Source organism: Ovis aries, chromosome 1 (assembly GCF_016772045.2).
Source record: "Ovis aries strain OAR_USU_Benz2616 breed Rambouillet chromosome 1, ARS-UI_Ramb_v3.0, whole genome shotgun sequence".
NCBI classification, from domain to species: Eukaryota; Metazoa; Chordata; class Mammalia; order Artiodactyla; family Bovidae; genus Ovis; species Ovis aries.
In genome coordinates this window covers 277,663,351-277,679,816 of record NC_056054.1, presented here as the reverse complement: position 1 = coordinate 277,679,816, position 16,466 = coordinate 277,663,351, and the positions used below count along the sequence as shown (strand labels likewise).

General features: G+C 41.3%; 1 protein-coding gene across 2 annotated transcripts in view; it reads right to left on the bottom strand.

Annotated features, from left to right (window-relative positions):
- KCNH8 (potassium voltage-gated channel subfamily H member 8) overlaps window positions 1–16,466 on the bottom strand; it is a 462,169-nt gene that overhangs the window by 152,853 nt on the left and 292,850 nt on the right. For both annotated transcript variants that reach the window (XM_004003423.6, XM_060406713.1), the window contains exons 6-7: window positions 13,942–14,099; window positions 9,857–10,064 (exon numbers count right to left, since the gene is read on the bottom strand). In XM_004003423.6, coding sequence (XP_004003472.3) covers window positions 9,857–10,064; window positions 13,942–14,099 — 366 coding nt within the window. The remainder of the gene's footprint in view (window positions 1–9,856; window positions 10,065–13,941; window positions 14,100–16,466) is intronic.

Below are 16,466 nucleotides of genomic sequence, written 5' to 3'. Positions count from 1 at the left end.
TCAGGCGATAAAGGGTCTGCCCACAACGAGGGAGACCCGGGTTCAAGCCTCTGGTCGGGAAGATTCCCTGGAGAAGGAAATGGCAAACCACTCTAGCATTCTTGCCTGGAGAATGCCATGGGCAGAGGAGCCTGGTGGGCTACAACCTATGGGGTCACACAGAGTCAGACACGAGCAAGTGAGTAACACTCAATCCACATGGGATCACAGAGAGGTGGACACAGCTGAGTGACTGACATTCAATCTGTACAGGATCCTACAAGAAAGAAGCTCTATTAAAGATGAATTCACAATAAACGTTTTTTAAAAAATTACAAAATCCGTGAGGAAATAGCTCATCTTTTGCAAGAGTTGGATGAATAGAAAATTAGCCCATGATGAACGTCAACTAATGAAGTAAACGTGAGGCAATACAATAAGACAGTATGCCTGTATAGTACTCAGATTCAATTCAGAAGCTTGACCTCATGGACAAAAATAAGAAACTGGAATTATAAAAAGGAACCAAAAATTATGGAAAATCAACAGATATCTGAAAAAGCACCAAATAAATTTCTATATATAGCTGGTCAGAAAATAGTTAATAAGGATCTGTACCCTCTGTATAATTAAATTCAGAAGCTTGATATAAAGGACATATATAACATCTTGAACTAAAATTATATATAAAAATTTTATGTACATAATAGTATCCTGACACATAAAGAACATATTCAATTAGGCTCCAACAGGCACTGGAGAGTCGGTGTCACAGAGGCCGGATTCTGTGATGGCCAACAAATGCAGTTAGAAGCTGCAACAAAGATTTGACTTCAGAAATTTCATATAGTTTCAGTAACAACTTTTGAGACTTCAACACTTAGAAGTGTACAGCATTAAATGCATTATTTAGGAAAGGAGAGAAGTTTCAGATTAATTAAATTGAGGGTCTAAGTTACCAAAGAGGAAATTAGAATGACCCTCTCCAGCAAAAAAAAATATATATATATATATATATATATATATATATATGTATGTATGTTCTGCCTTGTTCTACTTTACTTACTCAGGGAATGAAAATTTAAATAAGAATTAGACATTTTTTTATACCTTCTACTCCCCAACACCCTCCAAGATTTTCTCAAGTTTCAAAACATTGGTAACAACTGCTGATGAAGCTCTGGAAAAAACACATACAATATGACCAACTGCATAATTAATTAGTACAACTGCTTCAAAAGAATCTGACAATTTGTGCTGATTCTATAGATGTACATGCCTTTGACCCAGGGAAATTCTCACATGTGGACCGAGAGAAACTTGCATTTGACGGCTCATTGCCCACTATTGTCACAGTAAGAGGTGCAAATCAACTCAGAAAGGGAATGGGTAGGAAAGGGTGAGAAAGTGCCAAGCGAAAGGATGAGAAAACCAGCTTATTGCACAGTAGATTTCTAGTAAACAGTCAAAAATAAACATGTAAATGGACAACTGTGAGGGGCTGATCCTAAGGAAAAATGAGTTCAATGAGAATGTAAAAAGACACAAAGAAGAGAGAAACCCCAGCTCCTGTGTGTATTATCTGTGTATCTAGGGCAACCCATACAATCTATGTGCCTTGGTTTTCTCATCTGTAAATAAAGATGATAACAGTATTGGTATCATAAAATTATGGCAAGATTAAATGAATAATTCCTACAAGATGCCTTAATGCCTAGCACTGAGAAAGCCTTGTGAATGGTTGTTATTGCTACTATCATTATAATTATTATTACTACTACTTCTTATATGTGTGATGATTTATATGGAAGATAATGAGGGAAAGCTGGAGAAGAAAATGGCAACCCACTCCAGTACTCTTGCCTGGGAAATTCCAACAGACGAGCCTGGGGGGCTACATGGGGTCACAAGAGTTGGACACGACTTAGCGACTAAACAATAACGAGGGAAAATAATATCCTATTACTTTACTAACACATGTGCATTGTAACAACAGCGTCTAAGAAAATCTTATGCACCCACTTGAATAGTGAGGAGGAAAGACAGAAGGAGCAAGGCAGAGCTGAAGGACTGTGGGGCTCTGGCTTTCTTTTTTCATATTGATTCTGTTTGGCTCTGCTCAGTCTTCGTGGCAGCGCACAGGATCCTTAGTTGCATTAAGTGGGGTCTAATGCCCTGACCGAGGCTCCACCCTGGGCCCCCTGAGTTGGGAGCGCAGAGTCTTAGCCGCCGAACCACCGGAGAAGCCCCGGGCTTCTGGCTTTATCTGTAATCTTGCACGGACTTTAAAAATAGAAACAGAATAAACATGTTAAGGCAAAATGTTAAAAAAGATGTAAGTTTTATAACGGGACCATTATATTTATTCTAAACTTTTTGTGTTAAAAATATTTCATGCTTTAAAAAATAAATTTTCAGGAAATTTCAAAATTTTCAAGCTTTAGGGCTTTGTTTCTGTGTTTTTGTAAAATGCGTGGAAAATATCTGCCGCAGCAGATTTCAGTAAAGATCAGATGAGATAATGCACACAGTTAGGCACTGCACCGTGTACGCAGTAGGTGGTTCTTAATAAATGTAAGTTAAATATTGATCTAATATAAATCTATTGTTTCCAAAAACTGTAAAGAAAGAACAAATTTCCAACTTATTTTTCTACTCATTAAATTTATTTCTTGTTCATATATGAACTAGCTTGCAGATGTGATGGGGATTGGAAAAGCATAGAGAAATTAAAAATCAGAAGAATTCAGTTGGTCTTGGTTTAGGACTTTATAACTGGGAGTATGAAATTCACAAAATGTCAGAAGGCTTTTTAAAACATTGCTACTCAAAGTATGATGTGGGGTCCCACTCACTAGGGAGGTGGTTAAAAATGCTGGATCTTGGGCTCCACTTCAAAATTTCTAGAATTAGAATATGTTTTTTAATACAATCCTCACATGATTTCAGCATAAAGCTCCAGACAGTACTTAAAAAAAAATAGTCCAGGGATCTGTCACTAGGGTCCATTTTAATGGTTAGAAAACTTCATCTTAGGCTTTTTCTCCCCTTTCGTAATTTCGTATATTCCTAAGACTGAGAATCTACAGGTCACGGATATCTAAAAATGTTTTTGTAATCCTTTACACAGAACCTGAAAATGTAGAGTGCTAGTCAACTCCACTTTCTTGAGGGAAATTTGATACAGTGATTGAAATAATCAGCTCACAATATCATGAGCCTGGTCATGTCCCCCCCATTATATGAGGCTTGTAAAGGCTAAGCCGTTAATAACTAGAGAGTCTTTCAAATCAATCAGCTTTTTATGATGTTTTATCCAATGAGGATCAGGAGATTTAGGATTAAATTGTCAATGACAATTTGAAAATGGTATCTTACTTAATCCTTTTCTTCCCATTCTAGATTTTGGGCTTTTTTTTTTTTTTTTTCCAGTGATACAGATACAGGTTTAGACATCTCCAATGGATGAGAGTACTCCTGCCAAAGGATTAAAAGATTAACAAGATTAAAAAAAAAATGCTTCCCTCTATTACAGTGTACTCTCATCTCTAATGCTGAAGCAGATCATTTAGAGTTCAGTGTGTCACAGCCTTAGAAACAGAGATAACTTCGAAACAACGCAAGGTAGCGTTTTGGCTACAAAAGAGAGCTACAGACCATGGTGTGGCCTCGCTGAGGAAGCAAAGCCTGGTAAGTACCACTGTTAGGAGGGCACAGCAGCACAGACTGATACGGGGCGGAGGAAGCATTGAGGACTGCCACAGGCCACCTTCCAGCTGATTCCATCTGACCTATGATGTCCGAGAGGGAGTGATCATTTACAGACGCATTCTAATGAATGCTTTTATAAATGTTACTGTGTGTTTTTAAGCATTAGGTAAAGACGCACAATTACATAAATCTCACACTTCCCTGGTGGCTCAGACGATAAAGAGTCTGTCTACAATGCGGGAGACCCGGGTTCAATCACTGGGTTGGGAAGATCCCCTGGAGAAGGAAATGGCAACCCACTCCAGGACTATTGCCTGGAAAATCCCATGGACAGAGGAGCCTGGTAAGCTACAGCCCATGGGGTTGCAAAGAGTCGGACACGACTGAGCGACTTCACTTCTTCACACGCTAGTAAAGTAATGCTCAAAATTCTCCAAGCCAGGCTTCAGCAATACGGGAACTGTGAACTTCCAGATGTTCAAGCTGGTTTTAGAAAAGGCAGAGGAACCAGAGATCAAATTGCCAACATCCGCTGGAGCATGGAAAAAGCAAGAGAGTTCCAGAAAACATCTATTTCTGCTTTATTGACTATGCCAAAGCCTTTGACTGTGTGAATCACAATAAACTGTGGAAAATTCTGAAACAGATGGGAATACCAGACCACCTGACCTGCCTCTTGAGAAACCTATATGTAGGTCAGGAATCAACAGTTGGAACTGGACATGGAACAACGGACTGGTTCCAAATAGGAAAAGGAGTACGTCCAGGCTGTATCTTGTCACCCTGCTTATTTAACTTCTATGCAGAGTACATCATGAGAAACGCTGGGCTGGAAGAAACACAGACTGGAATCAAGATTTCCGGGAGAAATATCAGTAACCTCAGATATGCAGATGACACTACCCTTATGGCAGAAGGTGAAGAGGAACTAAAAAGCCTCTTGATGAAAGTGAAAGAGGAGAGTGAAAAAGTTGGCTTCAAGTTCAACATTCAGAAAACGAAGATCATGGCATTTGGTCCCATCACTTCATGGGAAATAGATGGGGAAACAGTGGAAACGGTGTCAGACTTTATTTTTGGGGGCTCCAAAATCACTGCAGATGGTGACTGCAGCCATGAAATTAAAAGACACTTATTCCTTGGAAGAAAAGTTATGACCAACCTAGATAGCATATTCAAAAGCAGAGGCATTACTTTGCCAACAAAGGTCCATCTAGTCAAGGCTATGGTTTTTCCTGTGGTCATTTATGGATGTGAGAGTTGGACTGTGAAGAAGGCTGAGCACCGAAGAATTGATGCGTTTGAACTGTGGTGTTGGAGAAGACTCTTGAGAGTCCCTTGGACTGCAAGGAGATCCAACCAGTCCATTCTGAAGGAGATCAGCCTTGGGATTTCTTTGCAAGGAATGATGCTGAAGCTGAAAGTCCAGTACTTTGGCCACCTCACTCGAAGACTTGACTCATTGGAAAAGACTCTGATGCTGGGAGGGATTGGGGGCAGGAGGAGAAGGGGACGACAGAGGATGAGATGGCTGGATGGCATCAGGACTCAATGGACGTGAGTCTGAGTGAACTCTGGGAGATGGTGATGGACAGGGAGGTCTGGCGTGCTGCGATTCATGGGGTTGCAAAGAGTCGGACACGACTGAGTGACTGAACTGAACTGAACTGAAAGATGTTATTGTATGAGACATTTTTTTTTTTTGAGTGGGGGCTGTCTGAAATCCTATGAGAGGGCAGTCCTGTTCATTGTGTATAGTAATAGAGAGACAGAGGGCCCCACTTCTAACCATGAAAGTGTAAGGTCACTGGTGGGCCTCCCCCCCCGCCCCCATCTGCCTGGCAGTGCGTGTCTGAGCATCTGATAGAAGCTCGGCCAATCAGATTCTCCTTTCAGGGACTGTGAATCCCAGATGAACAGAAGGTCAAGACTCTTGCTCATGGCATCTACAAAGGCAGACACACATCCAGGTCATCTTTGCGAAACGTCAGCACCTGAGCCTCTGCACTGGGGCGTCTGGGGCCGCCTTGGCTCACATTCTTCTCCTAAGTCTTATTTTCCATCTTTCTATTTCTGAGTCTGCACGTCCTACTAACGAATTCCTTTTCTATCTCTGCTTGCAATCAAGAATCATCACTAATACAGAGATGTCACCTCTTCACTGGATTCAGTTTTTTACATTAATTTTTCATTGGAGTATTGCTGATTTCTAATGTTGTATTAGTTTCTAAGTGAATCAGGTATATGGGCTCCCAGGTGGCACTCATGGTATAGAACCCGCCTGTCAATGCAGGAGATGGGAGAGACACGGGTTCCATCCCTGGGTCAGGCAGACACCCTAGAGGAGGGCATGGCCACACACTCCAGGATTCTTGGAGTATTCAGTACTCCAGAATCCCAAGGACAGGGGAGCCTGGCTGGCTACAGTGCCTAGGGTTGCGAAGAGTCGGACACGACCTGGTGACCGGACAGCAGCGAGAGGGGTGAGGGGCCTAGGCTCTCGCCTCTTGACTGCCACTTAGTAATGAAATGACCTTGAATATTGATTTGTTCAAAAACTCTTTTCCACATGTCCATACACCAGGAGTCGTACACCACAGTAAGGAAGCAGGGGTGGACACAGTGGACAAAAGCCCCTTCCACGAAAGAGTTTGTGAACCTGGAGCTGGATTTCTCACCATAAAGTCGAAGAGCTGGACTAAGGCCCTTCCCAGCCTAAAATTTCACTAAACGATAAGCCAAATCTCAAATTCCTTAAAATACGATATAGGAACACATAAAAATATGAAGTAAAACAGAACACGAGGAAAGTCAGCTTATAACTCACCTCTGATAGAGTTGACCTTAGGAGTATTAATTTTTCCTTACAAAAATATACTATAAAGAAAAGTGAAGTTATTCAGTCATGTCTGACTCTTTGCAAACCCATGGACTGTAGCCTAGCAGGCTCCTCTGTCCATGGGATTTTCCAGGCAATAGTACTGGAGTGGATTGCCATTTCCTTCTCCAGGGGATCTTCCCAATCCAGGGATCGAACCTGGGTCTCTCGCACTGTAGACAGACGCTTTACCGTCTGAGTTATCAGGGAAGTCATACTATAAAGAAGGGACATTATAAAATGTTTTTTAAAGGTTAGCTTCAGTTTGGTCTGATGCAAAATATTGGAACTCTTTCAGGAAGCATGCCTGTCAAGGACAAAAGGGAAAAAATTATTTCAAGGAAATTAACAGTGATGAGAAAGGAAGTTTCATTTTATTCCTTGGGAAGATGAATCTGTTCTGTACATCTGATATTAGTCAAAACATAAAGAACAATGTGTTCTCTAATCAGGTTTTCTGTGTGTGTTGAATTTTCTGATTCATGGTAATTGGACCAGAAAAGGTGAAGCGTATTATTAGTGGACAAATTACAGAGAAAAACTGAATTAGCCTAGACTCTCGGCTGCTTCATTATAAAATTAGGTGGGAGAGGTCATAATTATTTAATTTGTGTCCAAATCTCAGCTGGAAAACGTTCCAAAGGAACAAACGATCCAAGTAATTTTAGGAGAAGGGAAAGTCCTCGCAGCCAAGATTATAAAACCCAATATTGAGAGACCTAATTAGCATACTGCCTTCCTGACCGTACCTCAAGAGGTGTTCGGGCAGGAATTCTAATTCTCTAAAGATGAGCTCTCTGTTATTGTTTTGAATCGTAACTCAGTGAAACAGATCATCTCCTTGACATGCTGCCACCTTAAGACGCCCTCCCTGACACATCCCTCAAAGTTGTTGACATTGGATGGTTGCTTCTGCTGGTTAATATGGGCACTGAACTATAATAGGAAATAGATGTATTAAGTACACAAAACTGAATTTGTTCTTCCATTAAAGTCATAAATCGTGGAAGCTGAAATAGCCTTTCAAGTTATTAGCGTGTTTTCTCAGGTTATAGATGAGGAAACAGGCCCAGGCAGGTGAACAAAATCACGAGAAAGCTCACGGTTGATGGATGCTGGAGTCGTGATGAAAGGACAGACCCACTGCCCTCAGCCCAGGGTTTTCCCATCACTGCATTTTGCCAACACTCTCTTTATGAACTGACTTCCAGCTTACAAGGCCCCATTCACGACGCTGAGCCGTAATACCCAGACAGAGAGTAGGTGTGGTAGGAGCAATGCAGAAGCAGTTCAAGGGGGTGGCTCCTTTTTTCTTGGAAAATAAATATTTCTGCATATTTGTTGGATGAAAAACATTAAGCTGATTAGTCAGTCTGCAGCAGGACTAGTATGTTGGAAATGAAAACCAGAAAGTTTTCCTTCTACAGCTGAATTTGAGAGTGTGCATAAGCTGAATTTCCTTGTCTGGAGACTCTCAGACTAGACTAACCTTACGGATTAATACGAGTGTATAGGTGAGGGAAATTAGGTCAGGTCCAAAAGGCAGTCAGGTAACTGATCACAAATCAGAATTAATATGGATTCACAACAAAGGTAGAGATTTAGTGCCGTAACTCACTGGACAACATTAGGAGCATGCTAGAGACTGATGAAGAAGCATTCTGGACAAACTCATAAAGAAGGAACCAATATTGAAGGACAGAAGATGTTTTAATCCAAGTACAGTCCAGACTTTGATTCTCCTTTTAGTCAAATCTCCTTTCCCCATCTCTCTGTCCCTCTCTTTTTCTCCCTCTCTCTCTTCCAGCTCATAGTCTCTTTATGTAGGATTTTTTGCTTCCATTGCATGACTTTATTGCTCTTTTTTACTTCATTTCTGAGAATGGATGTCTACAGCAAAGTATAGAAAAATGTTGTGATAAGAACATAAGAAAATGATTCTGAGATGAAAATTATCAGATGCATCAGTTTCTCTGTGTAGCACCAGGACAAAACTGAGATGTCAGTTTTGAGAACCTAGACAGGAGCTTCAGTGGAGAAGGAAATGGCAACCCACTCCAGTGTTCTTGCCTAGAGAGTCCCCTGGTCAGAGCCTGGTGGGCTGCTGTCTTTGGGGTCACACAGAGTTGGACACGACTGAAGCGACTTAGCAGCAGCAGCAGCAGACAGGAGATTCACTCCCTTGAACGTGCTGTCTCAAGTTCTCCAGCTCATTCTCCAAAGATGCCCTGTGAAGGCTTTGCATATGGCCTATGGTGAAGACTGGCATTTATTAGAGTCCACGCAGGGCTGTTCTAAACGCTCTCTGCCACTAAGTGCTCAGACAAGAACTTGGAGCATTTTTTTTCCCTTTCTTCTTGGGAATCTCTTGCAGCTTTATCTCTGTGCAAAGATCTGAGCTTCTTTCAAAAGTCCAAGATTGATTTTTGGAGAAGATAAATGAAGGATTTTCTAGCTAGCCAAGGAACAGATTCTCTGATTAAATGTCAGATTAGGAAGAAAAAATACCCTACATAAGGTACTGTGACAATTCTCTAAAAAGAAAGACTGTGAGAAGGACACAGATATTTTAAAATAGAGGGTTATAGCCTTCAGAATTTTCATTTTCTATAAAGTCCTTGTGGTTGATATAAGTTTAAAAATACGCACATGTGCAGAACATTTCAGATTCATTTATGCAGAATTATGTAACACTTGGAACAACTCCCTTAAATGCCCATGGATTATGGGGACATAAAATTTTACAAATTATATTTGTAAATATCCCGTCTTCTTTATCATTGCAGGTTCTCAAAGCATACTAAATACGGAAAGATAGTATGATAGTGTTCTTTCTCTTTTTTTAAAAAAGGAGAAAATAGTAAAATTTTTCTATTATTAACTTGCCATCTCAGATACAAATGATCATTTTCTTATGATTTAAAAATATTGTAGTGACTGGCCAAGTTTACTGTTACTAACCCTCCATCAGATTTTTCAAGATAATATCACACATGACTTTAGATATAAACATTTCTATGCACATGCTGGTCATATTTAAAAGTTCACCATTGAGACCTTAACCCATTGTTCTTTGAAAAAAAATGCAAGGTTGTTCAGAGAACTCACTCAAAAGCCATCACTTGTATCATGGTCCCTCTCCACACATCTCCCCAAAAGGAGACTAATAGACAGTCAGAATACAGATAAAAAATCAGTATTTACAGGCTTATCTTCCACCTTCTCCAAACTCTACACAGGCTTCCTTCTCACTTAACAATGGAAAATGCGGCAAAAGCAAGCCCTTACCAACTTCCCACTTCAGAAGGCTGTTGTCTTCCCTCTCCATTTTTCCGATGACGTACCAGATGCACGCCATCCAGTGGGCCAGCAGGGCGAACATGGACATGAGCAGAGTCAGGACGATCGTGCTGTGCTGGGAGTAGCGGTCCAGCTTCTGCAGGAGGCGCAGGAGGCGCAGCAGCCGCACGGTCTTCAGGAGGTGCACCAGGGACACCTGCAGGGGCGACAGCGCTCAGCCGGGCTCGGCCCCGCGGCCGCCGCGGGAGGCGCCCGGCACCAGCGCTGCTGCAGCCGGCACGCCCGCGCTAAGCGCACCTTGGGGCCATTCCTGTCTTCTTGACAGGTTACCCGAAGCTGGTAACATAAAGACTGGGAGGGCCATTTGATTTCTCCGAGCGAGTGCTTATCTTCCTTAAGGCTTACCTTTTCCCCTATGATGGGCCTGGACATAACTTTCTAGGATTCTGATCCCGAGCTGAAGCACAGGATGGGACTAGCACGGGAGGGAGGCGTGACCCCCTCTCTCAGGCCCTCTCCTTCCACTGCCCCTCTTCCATGGAAGGGAGCCCTTCACCAGAAAACGCCAGACTGAGGGCAATCACTGGAGCGGTAACGCCATCACTTGGGTTTCTCGATTTTAAATAACAGACCTAGAGACCTGCCTAAGGTCCTCTCACAATAGCAGCAGCACCGCCTGCCCTGCCTGACTCACGTGTTTGCTCTCTTCTTTATAACATTGCTAACAGACAGAGAAAACACCTGCCCGGAGCACAGACATTCTGAGCTCTCTGATAAACTTACATGCTTAGGGAACCAAAAGCAATTGGAACAACATTTTGGAAAAATCTCCTAGATTCTGCCTTTGTATGGTCTAAATTTTTTTTTTTTAAATTAGACTTATAGTTAAGGGGTTATTTTCCCGACTTTAGGGCTCAACTGAAAAATGCCCACCATGGAGTCCGGGTTCTATCACTGGGCAGGAAATTTAAGATCCCACAAGCAATGAGGTACGGCTTAAAAAAAAAATCCTAAGGTCATGTAATTGAGGAACTTGCCAGGTAGCTGTGGCCTTTTATTCCATTTTGTCAGTTTCTAGGTTGAGTTTACTTTCTTCTTGTTCCACCTAGTTCTCATCTATCTCTTCTCCAGCCGATTATAAGCCAGCTTACAGGAATTACTAGGCATGAAGTTATTTTATAGGTAGGTGAATCTGATAGATAGATGACAGTTTTGTACGTAAAGTGAAACCTGTAGCAGAAGTCTCAGATGGGGGATAACCATCTACTGTGGACTGAATTGTGTCCCTGAAAATGTCATATCTTGAAACCCTAACCCTCTGTGACAGTATTTAGAGATGGGGTCTTTGGGAGGTTTACACGAGGTCATGAAGGTGGGGTCCTCAAGATGGGATTAACGTCTCTGTAGGAAGGGACCAGCCCCTCCATCCTTCCCCCCGCTTCCTGTCTGGGGGCCTCGTGAGGATACAGAAAGAAGGCAGCCATCTGCAAGCCTGAAGGAGCTCGCACCAAGAACCAAACTGGCGAGCACCCTGATCTGAGGCCTCCCAGCTCTCAGGGCTGCAAGAAATAAATTCCTGTTGTTGAAGCCGGGCAGTTCATGACGTTTTGCTACAGCTGCCTGAGCAGACGAACACATCGTCTTGAACACAGAGTGTGGATGCAGGCAAGCTCCCTGTTTTCTCTGGAAAGGGATGTTTGAGGGACAAATGTGGGGCTGCCCTTCCACAAGAACAACAGCCATTTGCAAAATGACGTGATAAGAGATATGAGCCTGGGAGTCCCGGAAGAGGCAGCCCCAGGGGTTTTGCTGGCAGTTTAAGAGAGTTATATGTTTTCCTATTGGAGTCAACAACTTCCTGCTGTAAAACATGAATCTGGGCTCTTGATGAACGGTTCAAGAAAGAGGCATATTTGATTTAGATGGAAATATATAATCTGAAAAAGAGAAAGGAGTCTTCTCATTCTTGGGATGCTGCTGTAAATTTGTCACTGATGAGAATTACAAGCATCTTGTAGATAGCTACAAGACGATGAGGGAACGCCTTCATTAAAAACTCCTATGAATTAGCAGTTTCCCATTACCAAGTGGCCACAGCCATCGCCTGACTATCAACTAGGGAATAAAAAAAAAAGAGAAAGCAAAAAGCCAGTTAACATGTGCTGAGGTCTTTCTAGGTATGAGACTCTTGGCAAGGTATTTTACAGAAAGATTGCCTCTTTTTAGGCTGCTCAGAAACCCTGCAGGAATTTTTATGGTTTGGGGCCTATTTTGACACTAACTCCCCCAGGAAGTCACTTAGATGGTAAGCGACAAAACTTGGATTCATACATCTGCCTTCTTCACTCCATCGTACTTTCTATGACTCATCCATAATTTTATCTGCCATGCCTCTCACAGGGACTTATACCTAGTGAGTTTTAATAAAAAAAGTGTACGCTGTGCATAAAACACTTGCCGTCACAATTGTGGACACAGCCCACACTAAAATCTGTCATGCATTTTTGAATGTCACCTATGGAGAGCCACTAGCTGGCTCCATCTTAGGTCTGGAAAATCAGCACTTCTGTGTATGTGTTTGTTTGCTCCTGCTTTTCTTTTTGTGAAGTCTGTGCAGTGTAACAAAAGCATAACTTACAGACTTTTCCTCATAGCTTACGCTCTCCTGGGAAATAAATACACCGTTTTAAACAAGCTTTTCTGTTCAGATAGAATATTTGATATTGACTAATTTATTGGGAGGAATAACAAACTTATAAGCCAGTTTGTTAAATGATTACATGCTCACCCCTATGAAAAGCAGAAAAAATATCACTGATAAGAGAGATTCCTTCCTTCCCTCTTTTTCTTACTTTCTAACTTCACCTTTATAAAGAATTCATGCTCTTTATTTCACAAGTGAAAATGAAAAAAGATAGCAAAAGCACAGCAAAAATGTGCAAGCATTTAAAATCCATCAAATTATGAAAATTAGACATCTCAAAAAATTCTTTACCCATGTTAATTTTAGGCAATGAAAACTTTTAATCATATCTAAGCATCTTATGTATTTTATACTATATAGATTCAATACTTTATATTATATAATATAAATTTTTAAGTTTATGCTATTTGTTCAGTGCCCAAAGAAAAATGGAATATAAAAATTATTATTAGTAGAAGCAGAGTAGCAAGTTGATTTACAGCAAAGTCTATGAGACACCACTTATTTAACAATTCCCCAGGATAATTTGGAAAATTTTTCTTATATTTTATGCATTATATATTTCTTTGGGATATTTTTTGGCAGTCTTGCAGAAGCCTTGTTTTAAGTCATTATACTTTCATTACAGTATACTTATCTAGTCAAATTCAGTCTTGAAAAGCACTTTAAAAAGTTCAGATAGCAATTCAGTTTAACACTGATTGATATTATATACTAGATTTCCCCCAGAGCTTTCTTTTCAGTTGAGTTATAAACCTTTTAGCGATGTTGACACTCTCAACTTCCCAACTTAAAAAAAAAAATATATATATATATATATATGGAAAGAAAAAGAAAAGAAAAAATACTATTATGCAAGCAGTTAACAAGTGCACAGATTTGTACTAAATAGTCAGGAGTACAGTTCAGTCTTCCTTATGAAGTAAGTAATGATCGTACTTGAAATATTGATCACTTTGTTTAATATTGAGAACTATGTTTTTAATTCTTGATAGAGAATATAATTTCTTTTGGGAAGGCTTGTCAATGTTTAATTTGAACAAATGCTTGGTAAATTTTTGCCTGCTAAATTTGGTTATTCTAGCAGCAAATTGCATGACTGGTCCAAAAATGCTATTATACCTTCTTGAAAGTCTATTTAGAAGGGAGCACTTAATGCTTTTAAGAGTGTCAATTATTAAATAGTAAAAATAGCTATGATTACAAGTGGGCATCCGTTCTTTCCTGTAAGAAATCATAAAAATAAATGCTTTAGATGAATAAAGAGAAGTTAACAGATATCAATAAAAATTCAAGAGGATGCTTGATTTCTGCTGGTCGTCTTATTATTTAGAGCTTTGCTCAATCCAGCATTTTTACGAGGACTCACCACTGTGACGTTGAAAGCATACAGGAGGTCAAAGGGCAGGGCAGCGATTAGATCGATGATGAACCATGTGGTGACGTAGTGAATGCAGATTGATCTCGCTTCAAAGATGACTTGGCCAGACTTGCTGACATAGGTCGTTCGAAAATTCAAAATAATGTCTGAGCGAGAACAAAAGAGGAGAGAAAGAGGAGTTAGGAGAAAGAGAGGGAGGAGGAGGAAAGGCAGGAAAGAAGAGAAGACGGGAGGAAGAGAGCCAGGCGGGCGGGAAGGAGGAAGGGAGGAAGGCAATTGTGTTAGGTGAGACGAGCAGCCGCCTCTTAGCTTATTTCAGGTTGACAACATCCGAAGCACTGTTTTTGACAGATCCAGTTCAACTCAAGAAACAAGTATTGGAGAAGGGTGAAGAAAGTATTTTCTGAGCACTTCATGCATTCTAGACTTTGGGCCACATGTTAAAATTCAAAATAAATAAATAATAAGAAGAACAACAGACAACGCATACGAAATGAATCTCCGTGCGTATTGACATTGTCCTAAGACCTTGGTGTAGGTTCTTTCCCCTCCTCCCTAGAACACCTTCCAGTAGGCAGTATTATCACAGTAGACAGCTCATAGTAGACGGTATTAAAGAGGCAGAGACCACGTCTCAGTGGGAAAAGTAGCTCCTCCGTGATCATCTTGGCAACAGCGGCAGAGGCAGTGCTGGACACGGGCATACTCCGCAGTCTGTATTCTTCCTAATTTATTTTCCCAATAGTACACTCTTGTGCATACAAAAGCTTTAGTAATCTCTGTATGGGTATGCAATTCATCCCTTCCCTGAAGGGGTTTGTATTCACAAAATACCAGAAATTTCTTGTTTGGATTTCCAGGTTAAATTCCCTATTTCATTTAAAGGGAAGATGCAATCGTTTATCAATCTTTCCTTGTATCACCCTTTTAATATATTGAATTTTTATGTTTATTTTATATTTGTATTTATTTTACACTTGTACTTTACTGCTTATCAAACTTTTTATAATCTATGATATCCTTGCGAGCGCTGGTCAAAGGACAAGCCCACAGCCCTATGAGTCGTCTAGAGCTCAGTCAGGCTGCCTGTGAGTAGACTTCTCTGAGTCTCTCGCATAGCTCCTGGATTAAATATCACTAAAGCACTGGGAAGGTTCATTGTTTCCTTAATTTGCTTCATTTCTCAGTTTAATTTTTACTTTACATTGGAGTATAGTTAATTTAAAATGTGTTAATTTCAGGTGTACAGCAAACTGAATCACTTATACATATATCCATTTGCATTCTTTTTCAGATTATTTTCCCATACAGGTTATTACAGAAAAATGAGTAGTTTCCTGTGCTATCCAGTAAGTCCTTGTTAATTATCTATTTTTTAAAAATTTAAATTTACTTATTTTTAAATGGAAGATAATTGCTTTACAATAGTGTGTTAGTTTCTGCCATGCGTCAGCATGAATCAGCCACAGGCACGCGTGCGTCCCCTCCCCTCGGAGCCTCGTTCCCACCCATGCCCTCCCCTCCCACCCGTTCTGGCTGTCTCAGAGCACTGGGCTGAGCTCCCTGTGTCTTTCGGCAAACTTCCCCCGGCTATCTATGGCGATGCCCCTGGCTATCTATTTCATGTATGGTGATGCCCCCGGCAATCTATTTCACGTATGGCGATGCCCCCGGCTATCTATTTCACGTATGGTGATGCCCCCGGCTATCTATTTCACGTATGGCGATGCCCCCGGCTATCTATTTTACGTATGGTGATGTATGTGTTCCTACGTTCCACTTTCAATTCATCCTTTCCTTCCTCCCTGCAATGCGTCCACAAGTAGGTCAGTTTTAAGAAGGTGGATGAGCCTAGAGCGTATTATACGAGTGAAGTAAGTCAGAGAAAAACAAATATTGTATGTTAACGCATGTATGGAATCTGGAAAGATGGTGCTGATGAGCCTGTCTGCAGAGCAGCAGTGGAGATGGGGACATAGAGGATAGGCTCACCGGCCATCTGCTTTATATACGTCACGCGTGCTAAGCTGCTCCAGTCACGTCTGGCTCCCTGTGACCCTATGGACTGTAGCCCATCAGGCTCCTCTGTCCATGGGATTCTCCAGGCAGGAGTACTGGAGTGGGTTGCCATGGCCTCCTGCAGGGGATCTTCCCGACCCAGGGATGGAACCCGCGTCCCTTACGTCTCCTGCACGGCAGGTGGGCCATCCACCACTAGCGCCACCTAAGAAGCCCGTCTTACATACGATAGTGTGTGTGTTCAGTCCCCAACTCCTGCTTCATCTCCCACCACTTTCCCCTCTGGTAACCATAGCTTTGTCTTTTCAAGTCTCTGAGCCTGAGTGTTTTGTAAGTAAGTTCATTTGTATCAGATTTTAGGTTCACATTTAAGTGATAACATATGATTTCTGTTCTCTGTCTGACTTAGTTCGCTCAGTGTGACACTCTCTCGGTCCATCCTTGTTGCTGCAAAGGGCGTTATTCCATTCCCTTTTATGACTGATTGGGATTCC